Source organism: Leucopleurus acutus (assembly GCF_964270905.1).
Source record: "Leucopleurus acutus genome assembly, chromosome: 16".
NCBI classification, from domain to species: Eukaryota; Metazoa; Chordata; class Mammalia; order Artiodactyla; family Delphinidae; genus Leucopleurus; species Leucopleurus acutus.
The window spans coordinates 24070697-24083908 of record NC_139158.1 but is presented as its reverse complement, the minus strand read 5'-3'; the positions used below and the strand labels follow the sequence as shown (position 1 = coordinate 24083908).

The following is a 13212-nucleotide window of genomic DNA, read 5'->3' as shown; positions in this document are numbered from 1 at the left end:
TATTGTGGAACTGCAGTCTAGTGGGGCACTCGGCCAATGAGTGAGCAAATAAATGAACAAAAACGCTCCAGTTAAAGGCAAGTATTATAAAGAAAATAAAACTTCATTCATGTGATTCCTGAGGACGTGAGAGGCTGGTAGGGACAGCTTTCTGTTACCAAACCAAACTTGGGTCTGCTCGCCCAAGCACAGCAAAGCCAATCTACTGACACCGGGTTGTGGTGAAGGAAAGCACAGCGTTTATTCTAGGGCGCCAAGCAAGGAGTCCAGGCAGCTAATGCTCAAAAGACGCAAATTCCCTGATGGTTTTTCGGGAAAGGTTTTTAAAGACAGGATGAGGGAGGCCGGTTGTTGGGTGAATCATCAGCTCATGGACATTCTTCTGATTGTTTGGTGGTGAGGTAATCAGGAGTCAACATCATAAACCTTCTGTTTGCAACCCATCTGGGGTCTAGTGCTGTGGGCAGCATACAGTTAACTTCTTCCACCTGGTGGGGATTTCAGTATCTGCAAAACAGCTCAAGGATATGGCTCAGGGTATCATCTCTAGCTCTTGAGGAGGAACTAAAAGGTCCTTGACTTTGTTTAATGACTAAACTCTTATTATTTTGTCTCTCTTGACTGTTTTCCTTTCTTTCTGAATTTTCTCACTTCTCTAATTAAATTTATTCTGTGGAACTCAAGGAAGGCCTAGGAGGCTAAAGTTTTTATTCCAGACAAGAGGCAGGTGGAGGACCTAGGAGGATCTGTCTGGAGAAGGCCCCGTAGAGTCCTGCTGGGTTACATTTGATGGAACGATTCATTTGGGAAGGCTTTTCTAATGAGATAACTTTAGGGTTGAAACCTGTGAAAGAGTCAATGGTGGGAAGACCTAGAACATTCTTGGATCTTCCAAGAGAAGAGCATGCACAAAGGTCCTGAGGCTCCAGGAAGGAGGTTGGCATATTCAAGGAGCAGCAAGGCCAGTGTGGCCAGTGAGAAGGAGGAAGGTCTCAGGGGGGCCAGAGGACAGATCATGAGGGGTCTCGCAGGCCCTGGAAGGAAGTTTGAATTGCATTTGAGGTGCAGTGGGAGGAAGCCTTGGTGACTCTGAAGCTGGGGACCAGTATATTGAGCTTGAACTTCAACACGTACTGAAATTTGAGTAATTGACCACTTGGCAGTGAATGGCAGTGGACTTCCACAGTGAGGCCTGGTGAGAAGACCTTGAGGGCCACAGACGATGTGACAGCAATGGGGCTCCCTCTCGGGCAGCCCCGCCTCCCCTCATGTTTGGAGGCTGCAGCTGATGTCCTCCTCCTCTCCTAGATACAGGACAAATTCAAGTTTCCCACCGTCAGCTGCTCCACAGCTCTTCCACCTGGGTTATCTTGGTTTTAGAACTCAGACTTAGGAGACCTGTTCACCCCCATGTGTCTGGGGGATCCAAAGATGATGTTCTGGACTGTCCCCCCGCTCCCCTAACGGGTCATACATCCCTTCCTTAAGTAGGACCCCAAAGTGGTTTTGTGATCATTGATCCATTTGTCCATGTGCTCGGCCCCTAATCTTTCATGACACATGTAGATAATGGATGGATTGATAGATAGAGAGATTGAGCACCGACCACATGCTCAACACTCTTCGGCACTAGTGATATAGTAGTGAACAAGCCAGATGTAGTCCCTGCCCTCATGCAGTTGACAATTTGGGTTTTTTTTTTATTTTATTGAAGTATATTTGATTTACAATGTTGCATTAATTTCTTCTCTACAGCAAAGTGACTCAGTTACACACACACACATATATGTGTATATTCTTCTTCACATGACAGTTTTGAGCTATGGAGAGAGACGTGTAAATTAGAAGTTGTGATACTGCGCAAAATAGATAGATAGATAGATAGATAGATAGATAGATAGATAGATAGATAGATAGATAGATAGATAGATGATAGATAGATAGAAGATAGATAGATGATGATAGATAGATAGGTTAAAAGGCTATGCTGGGCAAATGCTTAGACAAGCACATCAGGGGTGCCTGTAAGCAAAGAAGCCTTCCAGGTAGAGGTGACACCTGGGCTGAGAGCTAGATGATGAACTGGCCAGGAGGAGGGCGGGGAAGGAAGGAAGACTGAGCCCGAGAGAGGGCCGGGCGTGGACGGAAGATCAGGGGAGAGAGAGCCCTTCTGGCAGAGGCGCCGAGAGTGTTCCAAGGTGGCCTGGAGCATGGGGGAGGAGAGGGGAGGGAGAGGGATGCAGATGAAGCTGGAGTCGGATCGTGAAGGACCAGACCTCGCAGGACAGGACAGGAGGAAAGACTGGACTCATGAACAGTGGGAAGGAGCTAGAAAGGATTGTATGGATGGAGGTCACAGGATCAGGTTTCTCTAGAACAATCTCTGACTTTGAGGCCTAGCTTGCATCCTGCCCACTCATTCATTTATTTCTTCAATAGACAGTGTTGTTTTCATTCCTCCTGTGTTTCAGCTGCTGTGCTAGGCCCCAGGGGTCCTCAGTAGGAGCCAGTACCTGGAGAGGGTGGCAGGGTGGCAGAACAGGCCAAGATCTCCCAAGGCTGGGAGGGACGGCCGCCTCTGTCCCAGCATAACTCCCTCTGCTGCCCCTTAGGACAGCTCCCCAAGGCCAATCTTGGCCTAAAGATGGAAACCTGAAGCACGTTGTGGGCCAGGAACATGCACGTATTACAACCACCCCAGTAGGTGGTAGGCACCGGCACATGTGTTTTGGATGGATGAATGAATGAATGGATTAGTGGGTGAGTGAGTGAGTGAATGGGAGGCAATATATAGAAGAGTGAATAAGAACCCAGACTCTGGGGTCAGACTTCCTGAGTCCCCCTCACTGATCAGAGCTAGTCATCCAACTGCTCTGAACCTGTTTCCTCATGTGTGAAGTGAGGATAACGTCAAGGGTCCCCCCTCCGTGGAGTTGGGAATGTTAGCCAGATCGATGCACCCACCCACTTAGCAGTAGGTCTGGCACACCAGAAGCTCTCAGTAAATATTAGCCGTGGAGCCCTGCGTCCTGGGTATAGTAACTTGTGGCCCGAACAACGAGAAAGTAAACCAGCTCATGTTTGCACTGCACATGTGAAGTCTGCTCAGGGTGTAGACATGTTTAGCCACACCTGCACCCCAGCCTGCACACACATACATCAGAGACGCTGCTCACAGAAGGACCACGGCAGCAGCGTCCTTGTAGTGTGCTCATCACCTGCTACCATGTACCCACATGCTGTGTCTTCAGAACATTATATTAAACCTCCTGGGGGAGAGAAGAGCCCCTAATTTAATCTGACTTGAAATAGTATCAAAGCTCAGTATCAGGGATCTATGTGGTTAATTCATTTTTTGCCAAGTCATTCATGCATTCATTTGACAGGTGATTGATGGAGCATTGATTGTGTACCAAGCACAGTGCTGGGCACCAGGAATCAGCAGGGGACCAGCCACAGGGATTTGAGCAGTGAGAGGACATTTCACAAGGTCTTTCTGGTTACTGGGTGGAGAATAAATTGCAGGCAGCAAAAGGGGAAGGATGGAAGCCAAGAGCAGATTTCTGGGGGGTCAAAGCCATACACACCCCCCGCTGGCTGGCAGGAAGGATGGATATGGTACAGCCATCTCCCACCCCTACAGTCCAGCTCAGAATGCTTTAGGGAAGCCGAAGCTGTGTCTTCCCTGGAAAGCTGTCTGAACTCCTGCAAATGATAGGCGATACTAAGGGGCCCTCACGTTTCCTAGCTTATAATAGGGCAGCTCCAAATCCTGAGCTCCACTCTTGTTCAGAATGATTGTACTAAAAAGAGGCACATTATCTGGAAAGCCAGTGACTAAGGTGGAAATCACCTGCACCTGTTGAGTGCCAGGGTGTATGTTTCCATGGAATGGCCTGCAAGCAGGTATTCATTCATTCCATGTACACACCACACAGTAGGCACAGGAGGCCCAAAGGTTTAGTGAAATGGACCACAGGCCTCGTAATCCTTCAGACTAGGTCCAAATCCCAGGTCTCCTGCTTACTGCCTGTCCAACATTAAGTTACTGTGCAAGTAACTTAATTGGAGCCTCAGTTTCCTCGTCTGTTATATGGGTATATGAAGCCCAATAAGCAGTAGGCTAGGCCTTCCTAAGAGGCCCAGTGATTTCAGAACTCGCTCTCCTGTTTCAGGTCGGCACTGACTGGGACGCCAAGGAGCGGCTCTTTCGCAACTTTGGGGGTCTCCTGGGGCCCATGGATGAGCCAGTAGGCATGCAGAAATGGGGGAAGGGCCCCAATGTGACTGTGACTGTCGTCTGGGTGGATCCCGTCAACATCATCGCAGCCACCTACGACATCCTGATTGAGTCCACTGCCGAATTCACCCACTACAAGCCCCCTTTGAACTTGCCCCTGAGGCCTGGGGTCTGGACAGTGAAAATTCTCCACCACTGGGTGCCAGTCGCAGAAACCAAATTCCTCGTCGCGCCCCTGACCTTCTCAAACAGGCAGCCCATCAAACCGGGTGAGTACTTCCGCTATTTCTGTGGGGTAATATTCCATTGCCCGAGGCCTCCTGGGTCCTTCACCCGGGCGGGCGGTGTTGCTCAGACATGGGGCATGTGGGCCACCTTCGAGAACGGTGCTCTCTGTTCTCAGGATTTTTTCCTGCTCATCTGTCATACAGAACCTTCTAATTTTCTGCCTGTCTCTGCACACTGAGGTGATGTCATCTGTCTCTGTATTAGACACCTATTTATTAGATGCTCTCTCACTGGACTTCTAGAAGGTCCTGACCATATTTAAGACAGGTGGGAAATAAACCCAAGCTGATATTGAGTTTCAGCAAATCTTGTTTAGTGTTTTTTAAAAAAATAACTAAAATAGGAATCTCTGTTCATCAAAAGCATGATACTAGGTGAGGAGACGTATCACATACTCAAGGAAAATATTTGCACACACAAAAAAGTACTCAAATTCGGAAATCCCCTAAGTCAGGGCAAGCTACAAGCCACAGGCCAAATCCAGCCCACTTCCTGTTTTTGTAAATAAAACTTTATTGAAATGCAGTCATACTCATTTACATATTGACTGTGGTTGCTTTGGGGCCACAACGCCAGCATTGAGTAGCTGCCCACAGAGCCAAAAGTATTTGCTATCTGGCCCTTTAGAGAAGGGGCCAATCCCTGATATAAAAGAAACAAGGAAGAGAGAGCATATACACACACATACAAAAAGATGCTCAGCCTCATGAATAATGAGAGAAATGCAAATTAAAAGCAAAAAGAGATTCCACTTCACGTCTGCCATGTTTAGGACATGTTTGAAGATGAGACAGCGTCATTTGATGGTCAAGATGGAGAATAATAACTGTCCATGTACGTGCTAGTGAGAGAGCCATGTAAAAAAATGAGTTCGCATTTGCTGGTGAAGTTGAACACATACCCTACCGCACAGAAATTCCACCCGAGGTAGAGGCCATAGAGACTTGTGCAGAAATACAGCAAGTTGTTCATAATAGCACCAAACCAGAACCAGTCCAAATATCTGACATCCAATGGACCAACAATGTGGTCTGTTGCGACAGTGGAGGTCTACGCAGCAGGGAACACGGCGTAGGACGTGTTCTAGAACGTAATGTTAGGGTGGGGATATCAGAATTACCATGCATGTATCTAAAGTTCAAAAACAGGCCAAGCCAACAATACAGTATTTCAGGGTTCATGTATCAGTAGAAAGCTGTAAAGAAATGAAGGAAATTATTAACAGGAAATTCAGGATGGTGGTTCCCACTGGGCATGGGGTCGGGGAGAGGGGTGTCAGACTCCTAGCATGCCTGCCTTTTTTCTTTTTTTTCCAAAAGGGTTTCTTTTATTTTTCTATTCCCCACCCCCCTTTCTTTTATCACAGGTAACGTCTTCCTCCCTGCTCAATCCCATCCCCAGGAGTGGCCACTGCCAACAGTTTGGTGTACAGTCCTTCTAGAGTTTTCTCAGTGCTTTTAAAGCATTGACATAAATCACAAAGACATTGTCACTTTTTTAAGAATGGAATGATACACTTCGTAGTGAAACTTGCTTTTTTCACTTTCCGAGTCAATATATGTAAAGCTGCCAGTGTTCCTTTGGGTTAAGGACCCACAATCTATCTGTCCTTTGGGTTAAGGACCCACAATCTATCTGTCCCTACCCCACCCCCGCCTGGGTAGACACAGCTTCTTTTGTTGTTGTTACAGATACCACTGCAAAGATTCTTGAACCTAAGATAGTATGTGCCCATGAAGATGCATCCATAACATAGATTCCCAGAAAAAGGATTTCCAGGTCTCTTGGTGTTTGAAATTGTTCACCTCCATTTAACAGATCGCAAACCCAGAAGCCAGAAACGCATTACAGCCTCTGTTGGCTAAAAAGAGCTCTGGGCTGGGTGTCATTTAGCCAGTGACACAAGGAGAGGGGGACATAGATATGGGGAGGGGCACCTGGAGTCCTAAGAAGGGAGTGTTGATGTGAATTCTGTCCATTTCTGCTAAGTTTTTCTGCTAAGTTTCTGTGCTGAACAAGCAGAAAGATTTGGACCTCATGTTTTCAGGTAATGGAAGTCTGTTTCTCCTCTCCCCCATGAAACAGGCAAAAGACAGCTCCTCCAGAACTAGCGGGGCCAGAGCCCACCCACTTAGGGTCCTCAAGTGTCCCATGATGAGGCTCACGTCCTTAGCCTCTCTAAGGGTTCCCAAAGCCAGACGTGGAGGAGAGGGATGGAAGTGGCCGTCTCCTCTTTGCTTCCATACAGCTAATCGGACAGAAAACGAGTGACCCTGAATCCATCCCTACCTCAGTAAAATAGCCCGGGGCCATTCATGGGGTCCTGATTTTTCCGATCTTTTCTCCTGGGATTTCTGAGGACAGCGAGGCTCTCCCCACGCATGCCCAGGATGAGCCAAGGGTCGTTTTACCCCACTGGGAGCAGCCCCCCAGCCATCAGTAATTGGATCTGTTAATGATGTTCTGGTGACAGGGAACACGAAGGTGGGAGCAATGCAATTTGTAGAATGATTCATCAAGAGTAATTTGCTATTGAAGCATCCCTGGTAATCTCAAGAAATCTGATGAGGTGGAATTGAGGGAAATTTAATTATAGAGGCGAGCATTGTGGGCTGATGCTATAACAGCATTTCCCACATTAACCTCATTTTTCATAAGGGTTTTCTGCACCAACCACAATATTTGGTTACCAGCGTTCAAGTGTTTGTTAACTCCTCTTTTCACTTTGAATGTCCTGCCTTTTCTCAGTTTGGGTGTCTCCCCAGTCCCCAGCTTCTCATCTCTGCAGTCCCTGCAGAGATGAAGGCGTTGAGAGGCTCTAGTAGGGAAGTCAGGACCAGCTCCAAAGAGAACAGGCTCTGCCCTCCAGAAAAAACAGAGGAAAAGAAAACAGGGTTTTTTTCCTGAAAACCCTTTGGTGGGCATCAGGGAGAGGTGGGCCAGACTCCTTAAGGAACTCGAGAAAGAGAAGCTCTGCTAAGTATAGCAAGATAGGACATGTGCTCCAGGCGTGCTTCTCAGCTTTCTCCCACCGGTTCCCCTCCAGACCAGAGTCCAGCCCCCCAGCTTCCTGGGGCATTGGGAACTAAAGGAATGACTTTCTCGTACATGCAAGTCAAAGCATATTTTTAGTTCAACTAGCTTTCTCATTGCTTTCTGTTTTTTTAATAAATTTATCTTATTTATTTATTTTTGGCTGCATTAGGTCTTCGTTGCTGCGCACGGGCTTTCTCTTTGCTGTGGTCGGCGGGCTTCTCATTGCAGTGGCTTCTCTTGTTGCGGAGCACGGGCTCCAGTAGTTGTGGCTCACGGGCTCTAGTTGCTCAGTGGCATGAGGGATCTTCCCGGGCCAGGGCTCGAACCCGTGTGCCCTGCATTGGCAGGTGGATTCTTAACCACTGTGCCACCAGGGAAGCCCTCCCATTGCTTTTTGAAGGGCAGGCATATATACACGGTCTTTCTTCCTCACTCAGGACCACACGTATTAGAGAGTAACGTGCTGATTATCCAGGCTCTCCTGGTTGTCTCCGAGGGTGACAGCCACCATCAAGCAAAGAGGAAGCATTGTCATCTGAATGCTACATTGTCTTATAAGGAGGTTTCTTCTAATCCTAGTGATCTTGGCTATAGCAAAACCTGATTTGGTAAAACACGACCTACCAGAATCATTAGCCAGTCTTTTCAAAAAAATATATTCTTGTGTTTGGCAATGAAATAAATAAGCCATGAGTGGGAACTTCCTCAAGATAGAAACATCTAGCTTCTTTCCTTCAGTCCACATGTCTAGACTTTCTGCTTCCCCATCTTTAAGCCCTGGGAAACAGTCAGTCACTGTCTCTCTTGTTCATACATTACTTTACTGTTTACAAAGCACGTGAACTTCTACCTGAGCCTCGTGCCAGGTAGAAGTGAGTCTAATTGCTGGAAGGGTGAGTATCCCCATTTTGCAGATGGGGAAACCAAGTCTGCAAGAGACTAGCTCCCAGATGGAAAAATAAACTAAAAAACAAAAGCATTCTTTTAGCTTCCTGCTGCTGTATGAGCCCCTTGGTAGAGTATCATAATGACAAGAACGGGCTTTGGAGTCAGCCAGCCCTGGATTTAACTCCAGGTCTGTCTCTAAACTACAGCTGCTTCCGTTTCCTCATCTGTAAAGTAGGGATGATAAAATCAGCCCTATAGTTGTGTGTGTGTGTGTATTGTGTACTAATAATGCCAATAATAATAATCCTAGCTAAACTTTCCCAAGTACTTAGAATATGCCAGGCACCATTTTAAGCACCTCACATGAGTCAGCACATTTAATCATCACAAACAAAGCTACGAGGAAGGTACTGGTTCTCCACCCATTTTATTGATGAGGAAGAAGGAACACACCTGGTATGCGGGACATGGGGATTCAAACCCAGACAGCCTGACTGCTGTCCCCGAGCTCTGGCATGAGACCCCAGTGCTCAGCAAGGCAGAGCCGTTTTGGGAGCCAGCTGGACCTCCCACCCCACCCCACTCTGGTCCCAGCTCCGTGGTTTCCAGGACTCCTTGCTGTGGGCCGTTCATGCCCCACATCTTGGACCGAAGCAGAGATCCAGGTCTTATACAGAGTTCGTGGTGGGCATTCAGCAGCCAAGGGTGGGGCTGCCCGCCAGGCTCTGAGGTCCACAGACCCGGGTTCCAGCCCTGGCTCTGACTCTCATCACCTGTATGATTCGGGGAAAGATGCTTTGCATCTTTAATGAGCTTTAATGAGGCTTTGCATCCTCTGTTCCCAGTGCCTGGAATCCTCTTCTCCAGGATCTGCACGTGGCTTCTTCCTTCCCGTGAATCAGTGCTCAGCTCAGATGTCATCTCCGCAGAGAGGTCTCCCCGGCCATCCCAGCTAAAATGAACACCCTTGTCACTCTCTAACCCAGGAATCAGCAAGCTTTTATTGTAAAGGGCTAGATAGCAAATTTTTCAGCTTTGTGGGCCATATACAATCTCTGTCTCAGCTACTCAGCTGTGCTGTGGTAACAGCCATAAACAATATGTATCCAAATGGGCATAGCCATGTTCCAGTGAAACTTTATTTACAGCAACAGGTGGTGGGCCGCATTTGGTCCAAGGGCCGTAGTTTATCAAGCCCCTGCTCTGACTCGACACACCCCATTTATTCCCTTCATGACACTTATCACTTTCTGGAATGACCTGATTTATTTACTTCTTTCTTTCTTTCTTGTCATCATTCTTCCTCCCCTGGATTGCAGTCTCCTTCATTGTCTGGTTTGCCCCACCGCAGAATAGAGCCTGGCACTTAATAAATCTGTATCATATAAATAAATGAATGAATGCCTTGCAGATGTAGCTGTTTCGTAAATATGTGTTGAATGAATTATCGTCTGGACTATAGAAAGGGCTCCATAAATACATGCTGAATGAATAGGTGAATGGACCATGCCCTGCACGAAGTGGGCTCATACCTGTTGAAGGAATGTCCTCGTAGGCTCAGGTCCTTTGTCTGTACAATGGGAGTGCTAAAGGAACTCCCTCGTGAGATTGTCCCGCGAACTGAATGGTGCTACGCAGTGCCAAGCACACAGTAGTAGGTGACCGGTCCATGGCTCTTCTAATGATGTAATTGTTCCCTTTGGCTTTCAGAGGAGGCATTGAGGCTGCACAACGGGCCCCTCCGCAGCGCCTACATGGAGCAGAGCTTCCAGAGCCTGAACCCCGTCCTCAGCCTGCCCATCAACCCCGCCCAGGTGGAGCTGGCTCGGAGGAACGCCGCGTCCACCGGCGCCGCACTGGAGCGCTGGCTGGACTCGCTGGTGGGCGGGATGTGGACCGCCATGGACATCTGTGCCACAGGCCCCACCGTCTGCCCAGTCATGCAGCCCTGCAGCCAGACGGCCTGGAGCTCCTTCAGCCCTGACCCCAAGTCGGAGCTGGGCGCAGTCAAACCCGACGGCCGGCTCAGGTAGCACTGGGCACGTGGGGGCCCCAGCGGATCTCAAAGGGGAAGCAGCCAGAGGGCCAGTGGGAGCCGGACCCTGGGCTCCCACCCCCGGGGGTGGGGGGTGCCTTCTGTGAGCGGGGCTCTCCTGGCCGTCAAGTGACGGGAGGGAAGGTTTGGAGGCCGAAGCAGGTTCTGCCAGCCACGTGACCCAGCAGGCCGGCTCCCGGGGGTGGGGATGGCTCAGTCCCAGCACCGTGGTGGTCTTACCTCTTCTGATTGATCCTCGAGTGCTACAGGTTCCTTGTCTTCCCCCTCAATGACCTGACCCCCCCCCACCCCCACCCCGCCCAGACAAGTGATTCCAAAACGTTTATTTTGAGCAGCAGAGCCTTGTTGACTAAGTCGTAGGCGGAGGGAGGTCCAGGGTGAGGAGGAAATCCAGGCTGCTCTGGTTGAAGCTGCGAGTGTGAGATTCTTTCTCAAAGCTCAGCCCACCGGGCAGTCCCCTGCCAAGGGCGTCTCCTAAGGTACCTCTTCAGAACCCAAGGGCTCTACAAAACCTAGTTTGAAAAGCACTGCCCAGAGGGTGGGTTTGATCTCCAGCCCCGCCCTTCAGCTCCTCTGGGCCAGGAAACCCTTGTGCCAGCCCTGAAGTGACAGGACACTAAAGTCACGCTCTCGTGGGCCCGTCCCCAGGGAGGCCTCCCACCAGCCCTTCTCAGGTTCAGCCATCCTCCTTCGTAACTAGATGAGCCGGAGAGCCTTCTGATGTGCCACGGCCAAGGTCCACCCAAACTGTGACCGCCAGACATCCTGGGCTCCAGGCCACCCTCCTTCGAGGCAGAAACTGGGCGATGCTCATGAGCGTGAGGGTCAAACCCCCGGCCGTTCATGGGCGAGGAGATCAAGACCATGACCCCTCTGGGCCTTGACAGTGGGAACTTTGGGGACCATGGCCATGAAACTCATAGAGATCCTTGGGAGCAAAACTCCTGAGCTGGTCAGTACAGCAATACCTGTCACGTGCCTGAGCCCTTTGTTCTGAGGTCAGGTGTTTGGAACATTTGGGAATCGCACACTCGGTGCTGCTGGGAGCGACCAAACTGCATGGAACAGACTTTTCACGGCCAGGAAAGAGCATTTTAGATTTAGTTTTTAAATTCATGCCCTTTCTTATCCAAGGTGCCAACAGGCCCATCTGACACGCAGTGTAAAAGTGGGAAGCTTGAGTATCTGGTTGTTTGAAACCTAAAGAACAGTGTTATTCAAATTGCTTGAGTTACTAGAAACGCAAAGGGTTTCCTTGCCATGTGTACATCGGAGGGCTGCCCTGCTCATCCGGAGACCCCTCCCCGGAGGCCCCCTCCTCCGCTGATCCCACCCTCCCCCCAAGGACAGGGTTCTCTTGGAAAAGTCCTTCCCACGGAGAGCTGGTCCTTGGCGATTCCCCTCCAGCGTGGGTTTGAAGGTACCGCCGTTTGCTCCCAGTGACCTGTCAGCTGTCGCCCCCTACTCACACCCCCAGCCCAGCAAGGCAGAATGTCCTATGGGCCATGGAGGATACAGAGAAGGGACACTTTAGGTATTTATTATTTATATGTTTTAGTCAATGACTAATTAGTAGGTGCTGTTTTTGCAGCTTGTCAATTACATTATCTTACTAACTGAAGCTGCCTTTATTCACGAAAGGCCCCCTCCCCCCACCTTCCACTCCCTCCCCCTCTCATCCCCCAGCCCCTCATGTCTGTCTCTTTCTGTCTCTCTGCTGCTTTATCTATCTATCTGTCTATCATCTCTGTCTCTGCCCTGCGTTCACCGTGTCCTCAGTGGGAAGCAGGGGACTTGGACACCATGAGGAGAACGCCTCAACCAGCATCATCCACTGGCCAGAAGTGGGGTGTCCTTGGGAACAGTGGCACCTCGCTCTTCCCCATGCAGGGTGTTAGCGTGACTCAGCCCTCCGGCTCTGGGGGTGTTGGAATTCCTGAGCCATCCCCGCCACCCGCCCCCAGCACAGGGACGCAACAGGCCAGCGACTGCCGGCTGCAGAACCTGGGGCGTCCCCGCTTCCTCCATCACTGCCCTCCCGCAGCCAGTCTAACCGTGGGCCTCCATGTGAGGGAAAGCAGGCTCCCTCCACGCCCTGGAGGAAAAGATACCTATTTTAGGAAGATGGTAGGGGGTCAGACCCGGCCAGGAGAGCCCAGGAGCTGGCCCAGTGTTTCCAGGGACCTCGGCGTGGCTTTCTCAGAAAGCCCACATGAGCTCCACATGGGTTCGCAAGTTCTGTGGGAGCCAAGAGGCCCGTGTCACGTCCACTTCCTGGCCCCGGCCTCTGCCCCTGGCCAGGGCCTCCCTGAGCCTGTGGAAGCTGCCCGGGGAGCCGCCCTTTCACCCTTCTCGCCACTAGGGCCCTGTGTGTCGTTTGTGATGGTTTTGGGGGCTCTGCCCTGGCACGTCCCTGCGCACCCGTGAGCCTGCAGCCTCCTCGACGGGGCCCCACCTGCACCCTGACATTGCTGACTCCTGTTCCATCCGGGAACAAGTGGAGAAATGTCAGAGCTGGCTTACTCTGGGGACAGCCCCCACCCCCACGGCCCAGGCCCCATTCCCTACTCACCGCCGGGAGACTGGGAAGCTCAGGGGCCTCATGGGATGTTCCTCAACATCCTCCGTTTTTGAACCAGAGAATCACTTTGAAGATGTTACATTTGGCTTTAAGGAAAAAAGGGAGAATTTCAAACAAAGCCCA

At 50.1% G+C, this 13212-nt stretch overlaps 1 protein-coding gene across 1 annotated transcript in view; it reads left to right on the top strand.

The window, feature by feature from the left end:
- XYLT1 (xylosyltransferase 1) overlaps positions 1-10485 on the top strand; it is a gene marked incomplete at both ends in the record, with an annotated part of 298048 nt that extends 287563 nt beyond the window's left edge. The window contains 2 exons of the mRNA XM_082857206.1: positions 4176-4509; positions 10163-10485. Of these exons, the coding sequence (XP_082713332.1) occupies positions 4176-4509; positions 10163-10485 (657 nt within the window). The remainder of the gene's footprint in view (positions 1-4175; positions 4510-10162) is intronic.
- Positions 10486-13212: the final 2727 nt, after the last annotated feature.